Here is a 22,920-nt window from a genome sequence, read left to right as displayed (position 1 = left end):
ATTTCATGTGCTGCTTGAGCTGTAACTACTGTTCTTTGTCAAGAACAGTATCCAGACTCGATGTTTACAAGCAGGTGGGTGCATGATTTCCTCCGGATCCATGGGCTGCAGTGCACAGCCTGATGCCTGGCACCTGGGGGCGCTCAGAAAGACCAGCTTCACGGGACGGAAGTGTGACGGTCTTCTGCCCTCTGAAATAATACTAGCACTTTCTATGTGCCAGTTACTGGCTAAGTGCTGTACACATTTTAACCCATTCAATCCTCACTGCAATCCTCTGAGGTTGTTACAGTTTGTTTCCATTTTCCCTCTTATCAGCTGTTGCTTATGAAAAGGTGTTTCTGCTGAACATTAGTTGTTTATCCTTGGCGACCTTTGCACCTTCTAAATGTAACAGAGGGGCCCTTTAAAATTCATTCACTTAGCCACAGTCCAGTCCAGAGAACATCTGAGAAGTGGTAGCTCTACTTAAAAAAGGGCACGATGTCAAATGGAAATAAAGTCACAAGAAGGAGTTGGAAACGTGCTGGAAACTCAAATGCATGATACTAAGATTATTATAACATTCAGGTGCTTTAAAAGTATTTCACAGGCAAATTATTTTTGTATTATCCACAATTCTACTGATGTGGATAATTAGGGGCTGTTGCTATGGTATTTAAACCCTCATAATAATTGGAGATCATATCTGGCATAGGGAAAGGGTGGCAGCTTATGTCCCACAACAAAATTTCAACCAATATTTGTGACTGCACACACACACACACACACACACACACACAACCAAGAGCATTTTCTTTTGGCTGGGGAAAACAATGAGAAGTTAGTTAATCGGTATTCTTTTATACCTTGTCACCACTAAACAATTTTTGAAATGAGGCCCTCTGCTTTGATTACATGAATTACTATCTATCAATAAGTGATCATGTTAATCCAGTGATTTTCAACTGGTGTGCTACAGTAATTTTTAAAACATGCAATACTTGACTATTTAGTCAGGGGCACTGACCTCTTTTCCCTTAGATTACCAAATTAAAAAAACGGCAACAGCCTGGCTGGTGTCAATCATTGTATGTATAGATGGTATTTAGACACCTTTGTATCTAAAAGACTTGGATGTTATAGAGCATTTCAGAAACTTCCATTAGGTAGAATCTTACGAGGTGTCCAACAATAGCTGCTTACTCATGGTAAGCTAGGAAATTGGAGAAATTTCCTCTTGACTCTCATGACAATGAGAGAAGAATGTGAAAAGGCATAATTTTCCTATATAAATTGTGGAATAAGCCAAACACACATATTTCCACTGGGGTTAGAGAGAAAGCAACTTTTGTTTCTGAAATTTAACTTACAACTTTTTTCTTCTCCCTCTCCAGCGCCATTTCCTTCCTTTCTTGTTCACGAATTTTCTTGCGTTGCTCCATATATTCCAGGTGCTTGACTTCTCTTTCAAAGTAATGGTTTATACTTGATGCCTGTTAGAAGCACAGGCCTTCAAGAGAGGAGCCCCCACCGACACCCCGCTCCCGCTATGTTTTTTACAAGGGCCTGGAAGAGTTCCTGCTGCCTATAACTCACCAGGTGTATTCCCTGCTTTGGGACACTGCCCACGGGCCCACTTCCAGAGAAGCTAGCTCAATTTGGGGGCTACTGTGCTAAATTTTAGGACCCTGCGAATTACAGTATTCCAGGAAGGGAGTGAGGTTGGAAGGAGAGAGCAGCAAAAATTGTTTACAATTTTGTAGAAGGAAAATTCGAGGATTGCTTTTTTCCTTCTTCCTTCCTTCTCACTTCTAACACCGAGGAAAGTTTCATATCATCAACAGAACCTGGAGAACCCAGATGAGGGTATCAATGCAGATCCTAAAGGGCCTGGGAGCAGAGTTCCTGGCCCCCTGGAGGGTTTGGCATGTAGGCATAGAACAGAAACAGGAAAATAGACCAGGTGACCAGGGGAGGAAAAGCTTTTTGCCTGGCATTAATGAGGCCGATGTTGTTGGGACTTGTAACAGATTGCAGTCTATATATCTAACGTTTGGTGTATGTATACTTACATATTTCTACTTATTGATCTTTTCATAACCTCCTTATTAACACTGCCTGCAGCCCTCGGGTGGCAGGGACGGAGGCGGGGGGCGGGCAGAATATTGCCACTTCAGACACGCTGCTTGCAGGACACCAGCTTGGGAGAGGGGACGGGGTGGTGGGCAATGGGAAGAGACATGCAGATGTCACATGTGCCCTCCGGGACGGGCGTCACTGAAAGAGGGGTCCCGTGCTTCGGTTACAACCCCAAAACAACAGCTTCTGATTGTGAATCCTCAAAGTGATTCTCCCCTGAATCTGGGTTCTATTGACTTTGGCCTCCCTCTCATTCCATTTTTGTTTATTTTTCTAGCTTCAAACTATTTAACTCATGAAGCAGAAATGCACCCCCTTGTTTTTGCCTGCTCTCTTATAGCGTGAAAATGCTGTCATTTCTGAACACACTTTTAAGACATGCCACAGTGATACTCCGTCACATAAATCCTCAAAGCCCAAAGTTACTGACCTCATTGGTGGAAGGGTGACTCAACGTCCAAGGGATCTCTAATATATGCAGTGTCCCATAGTAATCACCTACGGCTATGAATTGCTGCTTCGCTGAAAGATTAAAAATAAACAGGGGGGAAAACAAGTCAGCCGACAGAAAGCTGTCTTAGCGTTTACACACGAACCGTGGCTTGTTCTGTGGCGTCCCAGAGGACCTGCGGGAGTTACAGGGACCTTGGCATCTGCATCAGACCTTCGTGACTGGGGGCTATATTAACATGTATGTCATGCTTTCCAGTTGATGGGATGAAAGCTGAGACCCTGAGCCTTGGTCAGCCACCCTGCCCACCGCAGATCTCCTTTTCTTGGCCTCTGTGCAAAGCTGCGGTTCCCAACCTGTGGGTCGCGGCCTCTTTGGGGATCGAACGACCCTTACGGGTCGCCTAAGACCATCAGAACACACACATATAATTACATATTGTTTTTGTGATGAATCACTATGCTTTAATTATGTTCAATTTGTAACAATGAAAATACATCCTGCATATCAGATATTTACATTATGATTCATAACAGTAGCAAAATTACAGTTATGAAGTAGCAACGAAAATAATTTTATGGTTGGGGGTCACCACAACATGAAGGACTGTAATAAAGGGTCGCGGCATTAGGAAGGTTGAGAACCACTGGTGTAAAGCGTGTGGCTCCTTGCCGAGGCTGACTCTGTCTGTGGCGGGGCCACTGGGCAGACGTGGGAAGGAAGCAGGGAAAACACATGGAAAGATTTCCAGGGGGAATCCTGAGGGCAGTATCCGCAAAGACACAGTAAGGACTAAAGGATCCCAGCATGCAGGCGAATTTAAAAGGCACAGTCAGAACCAGGAGCCAGAATGCACACCAGATTGTTTCCTGTGAGCATTTAAAATGGATGTGAAACACAAATGTGTTTGAGCATTTTAGCTTTCCATCTCATCATGTGTTGTTGTTTTTTTCTTCTCATTTTCATAAAACGGTTCACATTGCCAAATCCTCTACTTATAATCCCTGCAGGCATGTTATGTTTTAGAGCAAAGATAGGAAAACACACTTTGGTGACATATTCCTAAGCAGTAGCCAGATTGTGTGACACCCTAGGAATTCTGAAGGATGAATTTCTCAAGGTATGTTTCTGAGAGAGAAAGGGATAGAAAGACCATTCTATGCCTTCAACAACTTTGGAAACAAAGGAAAACTCCTTTCCAAAGAGGCAAATATATTGGATTTATATAGAAAGTAGCACTGGGTTGCAACAGAGAAATCAGGACAAAGGAAATAAATTATTAGAAGGTGAGAAAGGATGCTTTGTGTTGTGTGGTTCAAAATCGCCCTCTGCTTGGCACACTAAGTGTGTCTCAGAAATAACTGTTGATGGAGAAATCAAGTGAGAGAAGCTCAGGTGGTATCCAAGAAAGTGCCAGAGAGAAGGCGCATGATGGAAAGGGAAGGGGGACGGAGGGAGAAGGAAGGGAAGGGAGGGAAGAAAACAAAACCCTGAGAAAGGACACTGGAGGCCTCCCAGGTGATGCCAATGTTTTCCTGAGATACACAAAAAAAACAAAGTGACTTAGCGTGTTTGCTCAGAAAGAACATACCAGTAAAGGTCCAGGGTTTGATGCAGGTGATCATCGTTATACAGATGTTCTGTGACTGGGCTGGTTCATGGGTTTTCTCCAGAAGGTCCCAGATGTCGATGTACCCATCTTCTCGGCCAATATAGAAGACGCCGGGCCTCGTCAGGGACCAGTGCCCTGAGGTGTACCTTTTTGGAGCACAGCATGACTGAAGGAGGGGTCCGAACTTGAAGCAAATTTTTAAAAAGACACATTAAAAGCTTGTGTTATTATCGGAGGGTTATTCACAAGGATTTTAAGTGCAAGTCAGGTAGCTGTGATCACATAACAGCCAAATCATGCCTATTCGGAAGTTTTATTTCTTTCACTTGTAGGATTTTTATATAATGCCAGTTCTTTTCTTCCCTGCATGTTTTTATAACACCTTTTTCATCTTATTTTATTTGCCTTTTAGAAAAGAACAAACCTTCCTATCAAGCCATTGTTGGTTTTAATAAATCCAACGGCTATGGAAGTCCATTGCTATTTCTCTGGAGATTGATCAGATAAGTAAAGATTATGAAATTGGCTTATACCTCCTTCCCACGGGAACAACTCTGGTAGCCAAAAAAAGCAAATAAAAAGTCAGTTCTAGCTGTGAGCTGCATGCAATTACTTATAACTACTATTGGGAAGAGATTTTAGACCAGCAAAGCATCCAAGGTTGTCTTGTCTTTTCTCCACCATGGGGCAATTTGCCTTCTTAGGGAGGTTTTCATAGAGATAGAAGATCAGGATGTGCGTTCTTCCCACTGGCATGCTCCACCTGGCCACCAGGTAGATCACTTATCTATTTACACCTGCACACGAACTGCCTCAGGCCTCCAACACATGCATAGGAGCCTTTCCTGTGGGGATGGGAGGATGTCTCAGAGGCACGGACTCCTTAGAGGTGCCACTCCAGACCTGTCCTCGGCCCAGATCCTTCCGTTTCTGTGGATAACCAGGTTCCTGCCCTTGCACAGTCCGTGGATAATCTTGCCTATAAAACTAACTCTTGTTCATTGTAAAAAAAAAAAAAAGAGAGAGAGAACATATAGAGTACATTGGTATAAAGTAGAGCTCTTCTGTGGATAGGTACTTAAGTAGTTTCCAATCTTTTCAATGAAAAACTTGTACATATATTCATGAAATTTTTTTTTGAGATTTGTGTTATAGTCCTAGAAGTGAAAGTGTTGGGTTAAGGAAAAAATATGTATAAAATTTTATATGTATATGTATATATTACACATATTATTTATTCAAAGAATGTATATATTACAGCTGTGAAATAGATATATTGTATATTTTAATAATCTTAATTTGCTCACCAAATGGACATATCATAATGATTTCTCCACACACTTATTTCACTGGTCTTTCTCAATCTTTCTAGTTCTTGGCAGTTTAGCTTCCATCAGTCTGGATTCAGGCCCTCTCCTAATCCTCTCCTAATCCTGACCACTAGATTTTCTTGTCGCTGTGTCACTTTGACTCACACAATTCTGGTCTTCCTGGTGACAGACACTTTAGCTTTTTTACTCCCTCTTTCTGAAACTGCTGACATATTTCTGGTGCAGAGGAAAAGATTACAGACTTGGAGACAAAACAACAACAACAACAAACAAACAAAACCAAAACACACAAAAACAACAACAATGATAAAGACAAGAGCTGGTTCTTTGAAAGGATAAACAAGATTGAGGAACCTCTAGCCAGGCTCACCAAGAAGCAAAGAGAGAGAACCCAAATAAACAAAACCAGAAATGAAAGAAGTGAAATAACAACAGAACAGACCCTATAGAAATACAAAGGATTATAAAAAAAATACTACAAAGACCTCTATTCCAACAAACTGGTCAGCCTAGAAGAAATGGACATATTCCTAGAAAAATATGACCTTCCAAAACTCAATCAGGAAGAATAAAAAAAATCTGAATAGGCCAGTAACTATGGAGGAAATTGAAGCCGTCATCAAAAAACTTCCAGCAAACAAAAGTCCTGGGTCAGAAGGCTTCACAGGAAAGTTTTACCAAACATTCAAAGAAGAACTAAAACCTATCCTCCTCAGACTATTCCAAAAAATTCAAGAGGAAGGCACACTTCCAAGCTCTTTCTATGAAGCCAGCATTACCCTAATCCCAAAACCATATAAAGACACTACAAGGAAAGAATTACAGGCTAATATCCCTGATGAACATAGATGCTAAAATCTTCAAAAAAAACCCCTAGCAAATCAGATCCAGCATTACATTAGGAAGATCATACTACACCATGACCAAGTGGGATTTATTCAGGGGAGGCAAGGATGGTGCAATATTCGCAAATCAATAAACGTGATATATCACATAAACAAATGGGCAGATAAAAATCACATAATCATATCAATTGATGCAGAAAAAGGACTTGACAAAATCCAACACTCTTTCTTGATAAAAACTTGAGAGTTTTTATCAAAGTGGGAATTGAGGGATCATACCTCAACATAATAAAAGCCTTATATAACAAACTACAGCTAACATTATACTCAATGGGTAAAACCTAAAATCATTTCCCCTAAGAATAGGAACAAGACAGGGATGCCCATTCTCACCACTCCTGCTTGATATGGTACTGGAAGTGCTAGCCATAGTGATCAGACAAGAAGAAATAAAAGGCAGCCAAATTGGAAAAGAAGTAAAACTCTCATTATTCTCAGATGACATGATATTGTACATAGAAAACCCTAAAGACTCCATCAAAGAACTACTAGATTTAATAAATGAATTCAGCAATGTGGCAGGATACAAAATTTACGCCCAGAAACCTATGGCTTTTTTTATACCCCAATAATGAACTCACAAAAAGAAAAAAAAAATCCCATTTACCATTGCAACAACAACAACAAAAATTTCAGATACCTAGGAATAAATTTAAATAAGGCGGTAAAAGACCTGTACTTGGAAAACTACAGGACATTGAAAAAAGAGATAGAGGAAGACATAAACAAATGAAAGACTATAGCGTGTTCATGGATTGGTAGTATCAACATCATTAAATGTCCATACTACCCAAAGCAATCTACACATTCAATGCAATCCCCATTAAAATGGCATATTTCACAGACCTAGAAAAAACTCTCCAAAAATTCATATGGAATAAAAAAAGACCCCGAATAGCTGCAGCAATCCTGAGAAAGAACAAAGTTAGAGGGATCACAATACCAGATATCAAGCTATATTACAAAGCCACTGTTCTCAAACTGCCTGGTACTGGTACAAGAACAGACATATAGACCAATGGAACAGAACAGAGAACCCAGAAATCGACCCAAGCCATTATGCTCAATTAATATTTGACAAAGGAGGCAAAGCATACAGTCTCTTCAATAAGTGGTGTTGAGAAAATTGGACAGATACATGCAAAAAAAATGAAACTAGACCACCAACTTACACCATACACAAAAATAAACTCAAAATGGATAAGAGGACTGAAACAGAAGGTGGGAAACCATAAAAATCTTAGACGAATCCATAGGCAGCAAAATATCAGACATATGTCAAAGCAATATCTTTACTGATACAGCTCCTAGGGCAATGGAAACTGAGGAGAAAATAAACAAATGGGACTACATCAAAATAAAAAGCTTCTGGACAGCAGAAGAAACCATCAACAAAACAACAAGAAAGCCCACTGCATGGGAGAACATATTTACCAATGTTATCTCTGTTAAGGGCCTAATTTCCAAAATTTATAGGGAACTCATACATCTTAACAAAAGGAAGATAAACAATCCAATCAAAATTGGGCAAAGGACTTAAATAGACACTTTTTGAAAGTGGACATACAAAAGGCCAAAAAACATGAAAACATGTTCAAAGTCACTAATCATCCAAGAGATGCAAATCAAAACAACAATTGAGGTACCATGTCACACATGTCAGAATGGCTATCATCAACAAATCGACAAACGACAAGTGCTGGCGAGAATGTAGAGAAAAAGGAACCTTTGTGCACTGCTGGTAGAAATGCAGACTGGTGCAGCCACTGTGAAAAACAGTATGTAGTTTCCTCAAAAAATTAAAAATGGAACTCCCATTTGATCCAGTAATCCCACTTGTAGGAATATATCCCAAGAAATCAGAAACACCAATCAGAAAGGACATATGAACCCCTATGTTCATAGCAGCACAATATACAATAGCTAAGATTTGGAAACAGCCTAAGTGCTCAACAGTAGATGAGTGGATTAAAAAACTGTGGTAGATCTACACAATGGAATACTATGCTGCTGTGAAAAAGAAAGAACTCTTACCATTCGCAAGAGCATGGATGGACATGGAGAGCATTATGCTAAGTGAAATAAGCCAGTTGGAGAAAGACAAATATCCAATCATCTCACTCATTTGTGGGATATAATTAATAACAAAATGTGATGAACAAAAATAGATCATGAGACAGAGAAGCATTGAACAGTCAAACTTCAGAGGGAAGGCAGGTGGGGTGGGGCCTAAGAGATCAACCAAAGGACTTGTATGCATGCATATAAGCATAACCAATGGACACAGACACCGGGGGGGGGGGGGGGTGAGGGCATGTGCTGGGGGGTGGATATGGCTAGGGAGAGGTCAATGGGGGAAAAAGGAGACATATGTAATACTATATATAATATTTTAAACAATAAAAGAATTTAAAAAATTAAATATCTTTAAAAAATAATAACTTTTACTGATTTATTAGAGAAAGAAGAAGGGAGAGAGAGAGAGAAAAAAATATTGATTGGCTGCCTCCAACACACACCCTACCAGGGATGGAGCCTGCAACTTGGGCATGTGCCCTGATAGAGAATTGAACTGGCAACCCTTGGTGCACAGGATGACACCCAACCAACTGAGCACCACTGACCAGGGTTCGTTCCTATATTTTAAGGGAAGGAGAAATGCAAATCAAGTCAACTGGTATATATATATATATATATATATATATATATATATATATATATATATTAAAAGCATAATGTGCTAATTCAACTGGGTGTCCTTCCAGATGAAGCCAGGGCTGCGAGGGAAGCCTGGGTCCCGGGTGCCAGAGGGAAGCTGGTGCTGGCAGCCGGGGGAAGGAAGGCCTACTCTTGCATGAATTTTGTGTATCTGGCCTCTAGTGCAGTGATGGTGAATCTATGACACACATGTCAGAGGGGACACGCGAACTCATTTTGGGTGACACGCATCGACAGAGACAAAAAATTGCATAATTCAAATATTTGTCTCTCACAACAGCCAATTTGTCTCTCTCATTACTCAAGTTGGGCATCACTTGAGTAATATTATTATTCACGTTACTCATGATCAATAATGCAATTCTCAAACCGTATGTAAACATGTACATCAGTGTTGCGTAGCAAAGATACATAGTGAAAACATCCAAGATACATTGTTCCAATATTGACATTAATATGAAAAGGTTAAGAATTGCACTAAAAGAGATTAATCTTTACTCGTGACATTTTATTTTTACTCGAGTGACAAAATGCCCAATTCTGGAAACGGCCTCGTTATTGTCAACATGTGCCTCGGGTAAGCTTCCCGTGCGTTCGGGTGCATTCAGCAAATGGACGCACTTGATCGCCATGTTCGTTAGGAGACAGGAGTGGGAGGGTTAGAAGAAAAAGATATACAGTGCAACAGTGCTCAACAAGAAATTCTGCGTGTCGGATAATTGATTACAGCACCATATATTTGTTGGTTATACATACTATCTTTGAATTGTTTTGCACCAGGAATCAGTGCAACAACACTGCAAAAAGTTAATAGATAAGAAACCTATCAACCTTTTATAAAAAATGCCGTGATTTATATTTATTTATTTTTGCAGCCTTGTAATGGAGAATCAAAAAAATAAAAAAGCAAGTTTGAATGATAAAGGAAGTGGAAGTAGCAGTAGCCAACCCTTTCAAGACATATGGACCGAGATGTACGGGATTGTCGACAGAAACAACAGATCATTGTGCATACTGTGTAGTGAAACACTAGTAAACAGAATGTGGAATGTAAAGAGACATTTTGAAACTAATCATTGTCAGCTCTTAAAAAAAAGTATTGATGAAAGGAAGGAATACATTTCTAGGCAGCTCCACCTCTATAAAAGTCAATCAAATTCCATCATTAAATTTGTAAGATGCTCTACAAATTTAACATCAGCAAGTTACTGTATTGCTCACTCTATAGCTCAGCATGGAAAAGCCCTCAGTGACAGAGAATTTATTAAGGAAACATTTCTAAGATGTGTACCAGCTCTATTTCATGATATGAAAAATAAAGATGATATTATTAAAAGAATTTCTGAGTTACCACTCAGTAGAAATACTATTAAAGACAGAATAATAGATCTTAACAAAAACGTACAACATCAATTAAAAAAAGACTTAAATAGTTGTAAATATTTTTCTATTTCTCTTGATGAAACTACTGATATCACATCAAATGCTCGGTTGGCCATTATTGCTAGATATTCTGATGGTCTCACAATGAGAGAAGAGTTGATAAAGTTAGAATCAGTGCCAATAAGTACATCAGGAAACGAAATATGTAAGGTTGTTATAAAAACATTCAGTGACCTAAACATTGATATCTCTAAAATTGTGTCAGTCACGACAGATGGGGCACCAAATATGGTGGGAAAAAATGTGGGATTCCTGAAATTGTTTATGGAAGCTATTAGACATCCACTTGTACCTTTTCATTGCATTATCCATCAGGAGGTGTTGTGTGCCAAATCGGGATTCTCAGAATTGAATGATTTAATGTCAGTTGTAACAAAAATTGTGAATTTTATAGCTTCTTGACCCCCTCACAAGCGAGAATTTTCTGCACTTTTACAGGAAGTTGATTCAACCAACAGTGGACTACTGATGTTCAATAATGTGAGATGGCTGAGTCGAGGTAAAGTACTTGAGCGATTTGTGGAGTGCTTTGAAGAAATTACGGTATTTATTGAGAATAAGGATCTGGCAAACTTTCCTCAGATCAATGATCATAAGTGGGTCAGCAATTGGATGTTTTTGACAGATCTCTCTGTTTATATGAATGAACTGAACTTAAAATTACAAGGTTTTGGCAAAAGTATTGACGTTATGTTTGGGTACATCAAATCTTTTGAAAGTAAACTTAAAATTTTCAAGCAAGATATTGAAACTAAAACTTTCAAGTATTTTCCTCGGATAAAAAAGTATTTTGAGAAGGCCACTACAACGAGTGTAATGGAGTCCATACTTATGTACCAGAATATAGTAAACTCATTATTTGAACAGCTCAGCGAAAGATTCGACCCATTTAGAAGCCTAGAACAGACCATTAAAATAATTAAGTATCCGGATGTAGTTGTTTACAGTACTTTGGAATTAAAGGATTTCCAATGGATGCAAATTGACGATTTAGAGATGCAACTTGCAGATTTTCAAGGTAGCATTTGGACTCATATGTTTGTCGACTTAAGGTCGAATATTGAAAATCTGGAACGAAATCATCTGAATAATGAAGAGTGCAACTACGAACAAGAAATTTTGAGTGCTTGGAACAGAGTACCTGACACTTTTAGCGACATAAAAAATCTAGCGATGGCTTTGCTAACAATTTTTTCATCAATATATTTTTGTGAGACTTTGTTCTCAGCATTAAATAATATTAAAACGAACAAAAGAAACCGGCTAACAGATGAAGTTAGTGGCGCTTGCTTGGCCTTGAAGTGCACCAAGTATGAACCTGCAATTGAAGGATTAGCAGACAAACTTCAGCACCAAAAAAGTCACTAATTTCTAGTTTTCATACCATTTGATTATCATTGTTTTTATTATTATTTTTTCCTAAATGTACATTGTTTTTCTGTTTTTGTTCATTTTATACATATTTTTTGCTTGATTTTTCTGTGTTAAATGGCATTTAAATATATAAAATAAATATCAAAAATATAAATCTTTTTTTTACTATGGTTGCAAATATATAAAAAAAAATTATGAATATTTCTATATGTGACAGGAACCAGAGTTAAGTTAGGGTTTTCAAAATGTTGACATGCCGAGCTCAGAAGGTTCGCCATCACTGCTCTAGTGTATATATATAAAAGAAAAGACTGTTAGCTTTCAGAGAACAAGTGACTTGTAAATGTTTCCTTCCCTTAGGAAAGAAAAGCAAATGGTTGGGTTTTCAAAGGGCTTATAGCAGTTCTGCCTACAAGCTGGAGCCAGCCCATCTGTTTCAATTTCTCTAAAAAGTGCCCCAAAGGCACTGTTATGTCAGAACAGTCTGTTGTTCCTATTGTTTTTCTCAATAACAAAGGATCACACACCCATTTCTCCATGTTGCAAGCAACTTACCATGACACCTTCCTTCCAGATGGCCAGGTTCCATCCCCCAACGGTGAGGATAATGTCATTGTAAAAGGGTGACCTCTGAACAGTGTGGATGGCACCATCATGGACGGTGTTGAGGCTCAGGGGCTTCCTTGCTGTTGGGGTGGGAAAGGCCATTCCATCTTTAATAACACTGTACACATTTCTGCAATGAAGAATGAAGTGACTTCCACTGGACAGACAGTTCTTGATTAATGAGATCCAAGAGTAAAGAACCAGAGGTCAGTTGGGGTGAATGAACCAAGGAATAGCTCCTCCTCTTTTTATAAAACGTCCATGGAACTTCCCATCAAGGACACATTTCAGAGGAATGCTTCATGTTCTTACTCATTTCTTCACTCATTAATTCACTCAATTTGTCAACCAATATTTGTGCATTGCCTATATGAACCAGGTACTATATTTTAATTTTATTTTTTAAATAAAATAAACATTTTTATTGATTTCAGAGAGGAAGGGAGAGGGGGAGAGATAGCAGCCAATCTCCTCCACACCCCCTACTGGGGATGGAGCCTGCAACCCGGGCATGTGTCCTGACCTAGAATTGAACTGTGACCTCCTGGTTCATAGGTCGTTGCTCAACCACTTAGCCACACCAGCCGGGCTCTTTTTAAATTTGTAGAGGGCAGTAAGATTGAGTCTGGTAATCCCAGTGTGAGACATATAAAACAAACGGGGACCAGGAGTTTACAGACCATGCAGGGCCTTGCTGGAAAGGTGTTCAGGTTGTATTCTCAGTGTAACATGTTTTAATGAGTGCTTCAGGCCTAGAAGACAATCTGAGTGAAATTTCCAGAAGATTGTCTGCTGTGGGGAGAGCAGATTGGCAGCAGGTAGAAGCAAAGAGGGAACACCAGAGGGGGTTAGGTGGTAGTTCTAGTGAGAGTGGATGCTGACTTAGATGAAGGTCCAATGGAGAAGAGTAGATAATCAAGACATAGTTGCAAGCTGAAATGGACAGGGCTTGGCGATGGCTTGGGTAGGAGGGGTGAGAGAGATGACGTGCTGAGAATAACAGCCAGGTTTCTGGTAAAGCATGGCTCTGTGGAGTTTCTATTTCTGGAAACTGGGAAGACCAGTGGAGGAGCAGGTTTGGACTTAAAGATCAAGACTTCCCTGTGGTCTCTGCCCAGGCCCTGGGGCTTTCTGCCACTCCGGTGTGTTCACTGTGCCATTGCTTGGGTTCCCTTTCCCCCAGGCCTGTCCTCAGAGCTGGATGTATTCCACTTCCTGCTGCCCACACCCACAAGCCCCAGGGAGGGCCATGGCAAGTCTCGCCAATAAATGAATCCAGCCCCTGTTCTCCTGCCAGAGTGATCTTCTCATTATACAGTGACTCCAGGGTAAAGCCCAAAGCTCTTAGGAGGGCACTCGTGTCTCTTGGCCTAACTGTCCCTCCTGCGCCTCTTCTGCTGCGGTTGCCCTTTCTATTGCTTTGGTTTGGCCTTGAGATGTCCCTTTTCCTCATTGTCCCCTGGTCTTTCTCCATCTTCTCTGTTTGGAAAACTGCAGTGCACCCTCCAGGACCCTGCTCACCTGTGTCTCGCTTCAGTGGGGCCTTTTCTTAAGAGCCCAAGGGAATCAGTCATCATTTGTTTGTGTGTTTAACCTTTCCAACAGATCATGGGACTCCTCGAGGGGAGGATCGTACCTTGTTCATCTTTATTTCACCAGTGCCTGGCACATAGTTCATCTTTATATCACCAGTGCCTGGCACTTTCATTTGATGAATAAATGAGTAAGAAAGAAAGAACAAACAAACATCAGGGAGGTTCAAACAGAAAGCTCTTGGCTTTTAAATTTATTGTCACTGATTATTCTATAAATGGAATAAAGTTCATAAAAAATTTAACTAAACCAGCTCTGGGCGATGTGGCTCAGTGGGTTGGGCATCATCCCAGGCATCAGAAGGTTGCCGGTCGATTCTGGGTCAGGGCACATGTCTGGGTTTCGGGCTCGATCCCCAATAGGGGGTGTTCAAGAGGCAGCTGATGGATGTTTTTTCTCTCCCTTCCTCCCCCTTCCTCCCTCTCTCTTAGAAAAACAATATATTTAATAAACAATGAAATCTGCTTGTCATGGGCCTCCTCAGAAGCAGTTTAGGAAGTGGGAGGTGAGGCCTCCAGAAAATCCCCGAGGTCAGGAGGGACCAGTGTCCACCTGTGTGTTACCAAGTCATGGCATCAAGCTTGTGTCCCAGGGTGTGGCGGAGATGCTGCCATGTTACACGGTGCCTGGCATGCAGTATGTGCACAGGGGACATTGACAAATTATTGAATAAATAGAAACATGAATAAGCATAAAAGTAGTTGGTTGTAATTCACTGTATCCAATATATCATTTTTAATTCAACTTCAAATCACAGAATCAGGAATAAATGCATGCGCTTGGGTCACAAATTCTCTCTCAATGCCCCACTCCTACCAATAACACACATTTGGGTTTCCGGTCAGGGGACACTGTATTAGAAAAGCAGGAATGCTTTTGTTTCCAGATTAAAATAGCTACCTGGAGGCAATGCTGACAAAGCAGGCCTTCCTAGGTCTGAGGTAGCCGCTTGTCTGGGAACCCAACGCAAAAGGAGTGAAGATCGAGCCCCAGCCGCTGTTCCCTGCGGGCTGTGGCTCTGACCTCCAACCCTGTCAGTCACTCATGTGGCCATTTGTCCAAACACTCCCGGGCTGGCCAGCTTCCCTTGGACAAACCTACCCCGGCTGCTCCACCTCGCTGCTGTGCGGTGTTCCAGCCGTCCCAGGAGCTACCTCTTCCTGTGCTTACCGTTGTTCCATGGGTTGAACTGTGGTTCAAATATATTCTTATGCCTCAAAGATCCCAAAGCTTTAAAGTAAAGCAGTTGTCATTGTAGGCAAACCCAAGGCTCTGACAAGGAGCTTTGCTTGTTGAGGAGCCTGAATGTTGACTGATTCCTGCTTACACCTGGGTGTGATCCTCATACGTCTCTCTGCTCAGCTGCCCCAAATCCCCGACCCCAAAGGAGGGTCCTGCAGGTACTTCTCCCATACGTTCCCCAGGGCTTCAAGAGCATCATACATTTAGCTTATAACCTCACACTGACTCAGATTCCTCACATAGATGAACTACCAGGTTGTTGAATGATTGAAACAGTGTGGTTATTTTAAAAATTGTGCTCTCAAGTTTTGGTGTGAAAACAAATCACCTGGAGAATTTTATTAAAATCCGCAGATTCAGGGGCAGGACCCAGGGTTCTGTGTTTCCAACACGCTCTCAGTTGAGGCCCTGCCTGGTCTGAGGCCCTCACTCTGAGTAACACGTGTAGAGTCAGACCCTCAGGGGCCCTCCCTCCCATTAGCAAAGCCGGGGTTATCAGTACTTTGTTCAAAAAGGCACAACCTATTAATGATGGAACACTCATCCAAACTTACTCATCAATCGGCCAGTTTCAGGGTCTCTTTCCATTTTCCAATCTGAGTATAACACTTCACCTTCCTAAAAATATCACAGATTCCTGGTAAGTACAATGGCCACTTAAGGGACAAACCCCTCTCTTATTCATGTGCTAAGACTGATTGTAACAAACACAGAGCAACAGGTGAATTTAATCGAGTGATAATTTGGTACAGTGGTGGGAAAAGGCTCAAAATGATTACTTGAGTTTATCTCAAACAACAACAAAAAAATGAGTTTGATGAGTTTTTATCTACACACAGTGACGTGGAGAACACAGGCCATTATGGAGATCATCTATGTACACAAATCTCAACTGCTGGGTTTCCAACGCGTTTGTTTTCAACAGGAAATTGTCCCGATGGACTGAAAGCTCCGGGGAGAGGGGGGTCTCGTCCAACTTAGTGATTTATTCTCAGCATGCTGCACAGCAGTACTGAGCAAACATTTGCGGGATAAGAGTGAAAGAGGAAAAAAGAATTCATAACATGGTACCCATTACCATTTCAAGTTGAGCACCGGAAACAAAGTTCCACCCAAATGACATAATAAGTAATATACACTCCAGTTCCACCTCTGACCATTTTCGGGGGAGGGGAAGGCGTAGAGAAGAGGCAGAAACAGCCGCACAGATGGGAAGGACAGAACCAGCGAGTGGCAGAGGTGGGAGCAGTTTAGAGGAAAAAAATTCAGTCCCTCCAAATTTCGTCTTATAGATGCAATAACCGAGACTCAGAGAAATTTAATGACGTACTCAAATGCAGTTTCCTAATTTCAATCCCACCCCCCCGCCTCCGCCACACACACACACACACACACACACACACACACACACACACGGGGATAATAAGAGAAAAACACAGAGAAGGTTGTGTAAAAATAGAAGTTGAGAGGATTCGGAGGAGAAGATGGAATGGGATGTGTAGGCGAGGGAGGGGAGATGGGAAAACACTTGATTTATGCAAAATGCAGGATAAGCCGACTGGGGCCAGGGCCCACTCATTTGCTCATCTGCCCTTTATTCATCCGTGTTAATTCATTTAACAGAGGCCTGTGTTTGGTGCTGGAAACGCAGAGTCAGAGGACAGGTGCTCCCTCCATTCACGGTCGCAGTCGAAGGGCACAGACAGACTGTACCTGTCTGGCCCACGGCCTGCGGCACGCCCCTCATAGTTACCATTCACCGAGCACCCCGTGTTTGCCGGAAATGCTAGGAGCTTTATCTTTGTGACGGCGGCGCCCACCAAACCCCGAAAGAGAGTTACTGATAGCTCCCGGGTCTCATAGCTGCTACCTACAGCACTGAAATTAAACCAAGTCAAAGCAGAATAGTTTGAATCAGGTCAATACATTTGTGTCGAGTGCCCATTACATCAGCAGCCACAGAGTTGGAAACCTTCACGTCTTTCTCCACCCCGTTACCTTGTTCTGATAATTCCATTCCTTCAACCTCCGTGCTGATACTCTTGGCACCTTGGTCAAGCCCTCTCTGTCTCTGGATTGGCCCCTCCTGAAGTTCCCCCCAGTCTGATCTCTCTGCCTCCAGGGCACCACTCCTTCCTGCTCAGCCCTGCACCAGCCAGCCCAGGTCCCAGAGCGGGGTTAACCCCGCCAAGGGTTGGAGAAGGTCATTCCACTGGAATGTCGGCGGCCTCATGAGGGCAGGGGATTTTGTCTGTTTTATTCACTGCTCTCTCTCCTGGGCCAAGAACAGTGCCGGGCATATGGTAAATGCTCAATAATATCTGTTGAATGGTGAAGGAAGTTAATTTCAAACCAGGGGCTAGGTAGGCAGGAGTCTAGTGTACAAGAAGAATGAACGAAAGCCAGAGTGCGGGAGATTGGTGCAGACGGGGATGGAGAGACAGGAAGGAGGCAAATCATACAGAATCTTAGAGGCTACAGGGTGAGGTGTTCAGATTTTATTCATGTTTCACTGAGTCATCACTAAAGAGTTTAAGCAAATGGTGTCATGTTTTAATCTCTCTTTTTAAAAATTTCAGTTACTGATTTGAGAGAGAGAGAGAGAGAGAGAGAGAGAGAGAGAGAGAGAGAGAGAGAATCTGTTATTCCACTTATTTATGTCCTGACTGGGGATCAAACCTACAACTTTGGCATATCAGAACGATGCTCTAATCCAATGAGCTACCAGGCCAGGGCTGCTTTAATTTCTGTTTTAAGATCTTGCATTATTTATCTTTCTAAAGCTGTCATTGACCGGCTTTATGATTTTGGTGTTCACGGGGACAAAAATTACATGATTTTGCTTATGCAAGGTAGCTAGAATAGTCAAATTCATAAAGCCTGAAAGTACAATGGTGGTTGCCATGGGAGTGGGCATGAGGAAATGATGAGCTATGGTTTGAATGGGTACGGCATTTCTGTTTGAGACGATGAGAAACTCCTTGAGATGAATGGTGTTGATGTTGCTCAGTGGTATAGATGTACCTACTACCACTGAGTTGTACGTTTAAAAATGGCTAAGATGGTAAAGTTTGTTATATATTTTTTCAGAATTAAAAATATTTTTCTAAAAAATTTGGTGGAAACCCAGGTTACAAAACATATATCTATTCAGTAGTGCTCCGTTGCTTACCAACTTAAATTCAAATTCCCTACCTTGGCAGAAAAGGCCCTTTGGTTGGACCCCAACCTAGCATTCTAGGCATAGCCTTCCTTCTTGCACCAAACCATTCCACTATCCCCAGACAGACCCCAGACTCTCATAACTCCAAAATACTGTCCAGGCTGTTCCTTCTGCTCCTTGTATCTCACCCTGATCTTTCAGGTGCCTCCGAAACCTCCACTGTCCAGCCAGCTCACAGACCACCTCTCCCAACCTCCTCCTTCCTGGCCCTTTAGCCTCTGAACTGGGGTAAGCATGCTGTCAATGTGTCTGCTCCTTAACTAGGTACCGAGGACCCTGAGGACAGGGACTGTGCTATGGATTCATTGCTGATCCAGGGCCTAGCACAGTGCCTGGCAGGCAGTCCATTCTCCTGATCTGGAGGAACTGACTAATCCCTCATCCTACTGAAGTGCAAACACAAATTGCATTCGGTGAGACTGAGCGATGGCATCTTCCCACAGTGGTATGGCCTGGGAGAAAAACACTATTTCAGGAGAATAGAGTCATGAATGGATGGACATCTCTGCTTCTGTGTGATGAAGTTCTGAGCTTCATTTCTTCATCTGTAAAATGGGAATAATAATATCACCCTTATAAGATTATTAAGATTAAATGAGATATAAATTGGAAAATAACTGGCCCAGACCCTGCTATATAGAAAATGTCCAAAAAAATGTGAGCCTGCTTTATTTACTATAGTAGATACTAAAAAATGGCAGCCATTATCATTATTATATCCAGGTGTTATTGATCATTTAAATTGAGTGAGGTTTTTGTGTGTGTGTGTTTTTTTGTTTTGTTTTGTTTTTACTATCTTTCCTAATAGATGATGCTGGCCTAACAAAACAATATATTTTCTTAGTAAATCTCTAACACTTAGCATGGTTTCTTCCATATGGCCTATAGGTGTTTGATAAAATTTGCAGGTTAATCAATACATTACTGGTGAAAGGGTCATGTTTAATTTTATAGATTTTTTTCCATGTTTGTTCAGGAACACTTTAAATATGAATCTATGAGGTTAACAATGGAGGTTAACGATTTTAAGTGCAAATAAGCATTTTAAAATATAAAAGGTATAAATATTGTAAGCTTTCATAAAGCAAACATGAACAATAGGGGTTATCATCACATATTTCAATGTACTTAGAAATATTCATTTTAAAAACAGATAATTCCAACTCACCTCTGTTCCCACAAAGAACTTTGTGCAGAAGTCCTCTATCGGCCTGAGGAGATTAGCCAACCCACTTTCCAGGTTCTGGTACGGGTTCATTTCTTCAGTCTTTACGACTATGTTCTGAACTAACACTTTTTCTTTCAGAGGAGTATGGAGAGAAGAAGCACATATTTAGAGTGAATGATCTTTAAAAATATAGTTAGTTTATATTTTCTGTCTATTGCCTTACACATCTGCCCCCTAACCTCCAAGGTGGGATGAGTGAAAATCCCAGCGTTTTTAGACCTCTAGTTTCGCAGTGGAATGTTTTTTTTTTCTTTTTTCAAAACAAAGCTTATGTAAGACCCGTGTATGTAAAACTGGAGGAAGCTGCATTGCTCTTTGAAGTATTACCCGGGTGGTAATGGGGAGACCCACCTGCCTACTTTGCAGGGGCTCTAAAAGGGTTCATGGCACATTTGAAAACCATTTTGCCTAGCCAGTTTGGCTCAGTGGATAGAGCGTCGGCCTGCAGACTGAAGGAAGGGTCCTGGTTTGATTCTGGTAAAGGGCACATTCCCAGGTTGCGGGCTCAATCCCCAGTTGGGGGTGTGCATGAGGCAGCCGATCAATGATTCTCTCTCATCATTGATGTTTCTATCTCTCCCTTCCTCTCTGAAATAAAAATAAAAAAATATAAATATATATAAACCACTTCTATGTATTTCCACCATTGCAAAATTATTTATAGTAAAAATTGGACACAACATATCCCCTGGGTTATATCACCCTTGATGTGCTCAATAAGCTTTTCTAATGAGAAACTCCTGTCATTTTTATTCAGTTGGCATCAAATGGAAATTTTTCAAGCAATTCAAGATTAGTTTTTTAAGTGTGAAAATTCTTTTAACTTCTAAAAAATAAATCCATCTAGAATGTATTACTTGTTTGTCATAAGCACAGCATACATGACATTGCTTTCTGATTAGCCTGGATTTATTATTTATGAATATCAATGACTGCACTGTATTATGGCTACAACTATACATGCAAACAGTAACAGCAGAGCTAATCTGGGGGCTGAAATTCAAATGTCATCTGAAACTTCTTTCTTTTTAAAAGTATCTGATGTCATTTTGTTTTAAAACAAATACATTTTTATGATCTAAAATCAATAAATGTTACTTAGTGAAGCTTTGGAAAACAGAGAAAAGCATGAGGAAAATTACAAAATGTATCCATTTTCATACCTATCAGAAATAACCACTATTAAAATACTCATGTATTTTTTTCTAGTTTCTTGTGTGTGTGTGTGTGTGTGTGTGTGTGTGTGTGTGTGTGTATTTTAAATTGGGTATGTTAAGTGCTGTATCCTACTTGTCTATTCTCTTAAAGATATATCTTGGACACTTTTCCAGGTCACTTATTAGTTTTTAAGAAATGTTATTTTTTTAAATTTGAGGGAAAGGTGGTAGAGAAAATATGCTCACATTCCTGGTCAAGGCATATGCCTTGGTTACAGCCTCAATCCCCAATAGGGGGCGTTCAGAAGGCAGCCGATCAATGGTTCTCTCTCATAATTAATGTTTCTACCTATCTCTTCCTCTTCCTTTCTTTCTGAAATAAAAAAAAATTTTAATTTTTAAAAGAAAATCCTTTTGATAAAGGCAAATGTTTTGAAAATACTATAGTTACTGGTGACTCTTGTACATTTTCATTATGCATTGTTCTCAAGGTGGGATAGTCAAGCATACTTTTAAGAGTTTTGATAGCTTACATGTGTATCCTTCAATTATTTCAACAAAGGTGTATGGGTTGAGATAGATTTAAAAGTAAATTATTATTTCTTTACTCAGTTTTATTATGGTGCTGTAGAAATATTAATTTTTTTATTATATTCAGATTGAGAATAGTAATTGCGTTTCTTAGTAATTCATAACTGATTTTACTAGAGTTGAGGTATGTTTCATTCTATAGAATTATTCTTTGAGCATATTCATATTCATTATGTGGGCTTCATTAAATTTTTAAAATGTATTAAGTTCTCAAAAATACATGAATGTACTCAATAAATGTTTGTGAAACTGAATTGAAGTAAATTGTTTCAAATCTTTTTGTGTGTGAAGACAGTTTTAATGTGTTGGCTATAGCTATTATCTATATATATAAAACCCTAATATGCAAATAGACTGAACAGCGGAACAACTGACCAACCAGTCACTATGATGTGCGCTGGCCACCAGGGGGCGTGTGCGTGGAATTTGGTGGGTGTCAGCAGCAGGCAGCAGAGGGCAGAACATGGCAGGCATCAGCCATGGCGGGATGATGGAACAGGTGAGTGGGGACCCCAGACCGAGGCAGGGCGCTGGTTGCTGTCATTGGGGTGAGCCTCTGGTGGTTACTGAAAATTCTTTGCTCCCATGTGCCACAGTCCCACCAGGTGCTCATACCTGCTGCCTGCACTGGTCCCGCTCGCACCCGCTGCTGGACCTGGCCCCAATCACTCTGCATTGTCAGCAGATGCGAGTGGGGGCGGTGCTGTCAGTGTGTGGCAGCGGGGGGAGCGGGGCTCCCGGCAGACAAGGGACCAGGGGCCCACGGCAGGAGAGGCTGGGTGTGGAGGATGGGCCGAGACCCGCCCATGTGCCCACTGCAGCCTTAAGGCCTACAGTTCCTTTCAAGGTGCACAAATTTGTGCATTGGGCCCCTAGTAGCCATTATAAAGTTCCATATTGGAGGGTTTGACTTTTGGTACTCTTTTAACAAATTAGACTATTCTAGCAAGTAACCTTAGACATACAAGTGACTAACACTCAAACTATCAAATGATGTTTTTATAATTTTATTTTATTGTTGAGAGTATTACAGATGTTCCCAATTTTTCCCCCTTTGTTCCTCCTCACCCATCTCCTCTCCCACTCCACACCTTCACCTGTCTATTATCTGTGTCCATAAGCTATAACTAATTGTACTTCTAAATCCCTTTTCCTTTTTCACCCATTCCCCCAAATCCCCTCCCATTTGGCAACCATCAAAATGTTCTCTGTATCTATGAGTCAGTTTTCTGTTCTGCTTATTCATTTATTTTGATTTTTAGATTCAATTATTGATATATATGTATTTATTGCCATTTTATTGTTCATGTTTTTTCCTCTTCTTC

At 40.9% G+C, this 22,920-nt stretch overlaps 1 protein-coding gene across 1 annotated transcript in view; it reads right to left on the bottom strand.

The window, feature by feature from the left end:
- The window catches only part of DNAI3 (dynein axonemal intermediate chain 3), an 80,174-nt gene that overhangs the window by 1,236 nt on the left and 56,018 nt on the right, over nucleotides 1-22,920 (bottom strand). The window contains exons 17-22 of the mRNA XM_036352409.1: nucleotides 19,788-19,918; nucleotides 15,947-16,014; nucleotides 12,511-12,637; nucleotides 4,164-4,368; nucleotides 2,552-2,643; nucleotides 1,353-1,475 (exon numbers count right to left, since the gene is read on the bottom strand). Of these exons, the coding sequence (XP_036208302.1) occupies nucleotides 1,353-1,475; nucleotides 2,552-2,643; nucleotides 4,164-4,368; nucleotides 12,511-12,637; nucleotides 15,947-16,014; nucleotides 19,788-19,918 (746 nt within the window). The remainder of the gene's footprint in view (nucleotides 1-1,352; nucleotides 1,476-2,551; nucleotides 2,644-4,163; nucleotides 4,369-12,510; nucleotides 12,638-15,946; nucleotides 16,015-19,787; nucleotides 19,919-22,920) is intronic.

This window comes from Myotis myotis, unplaced genomic scaffold (assembly GCF_014108235.1).
Source record: "Myotis myotis isolate mMyoMyo1 unplaced genomic scaffold, mMyoMyo1.p scaffold_m19_p_2, whole genome shotgun sequence".
NCBI classification, from domain to species: domain Eukaryota; kingdom Metazoa; phylum Chordata; class Mammalia; order Chiroptera; family Vespertilionidae; genus Myotis; species Myotis myotis.
Note: the sequence above shows the minus strand (reverse complement) of the source record. Positions and strands in the feature narration are given on the sequence as shown.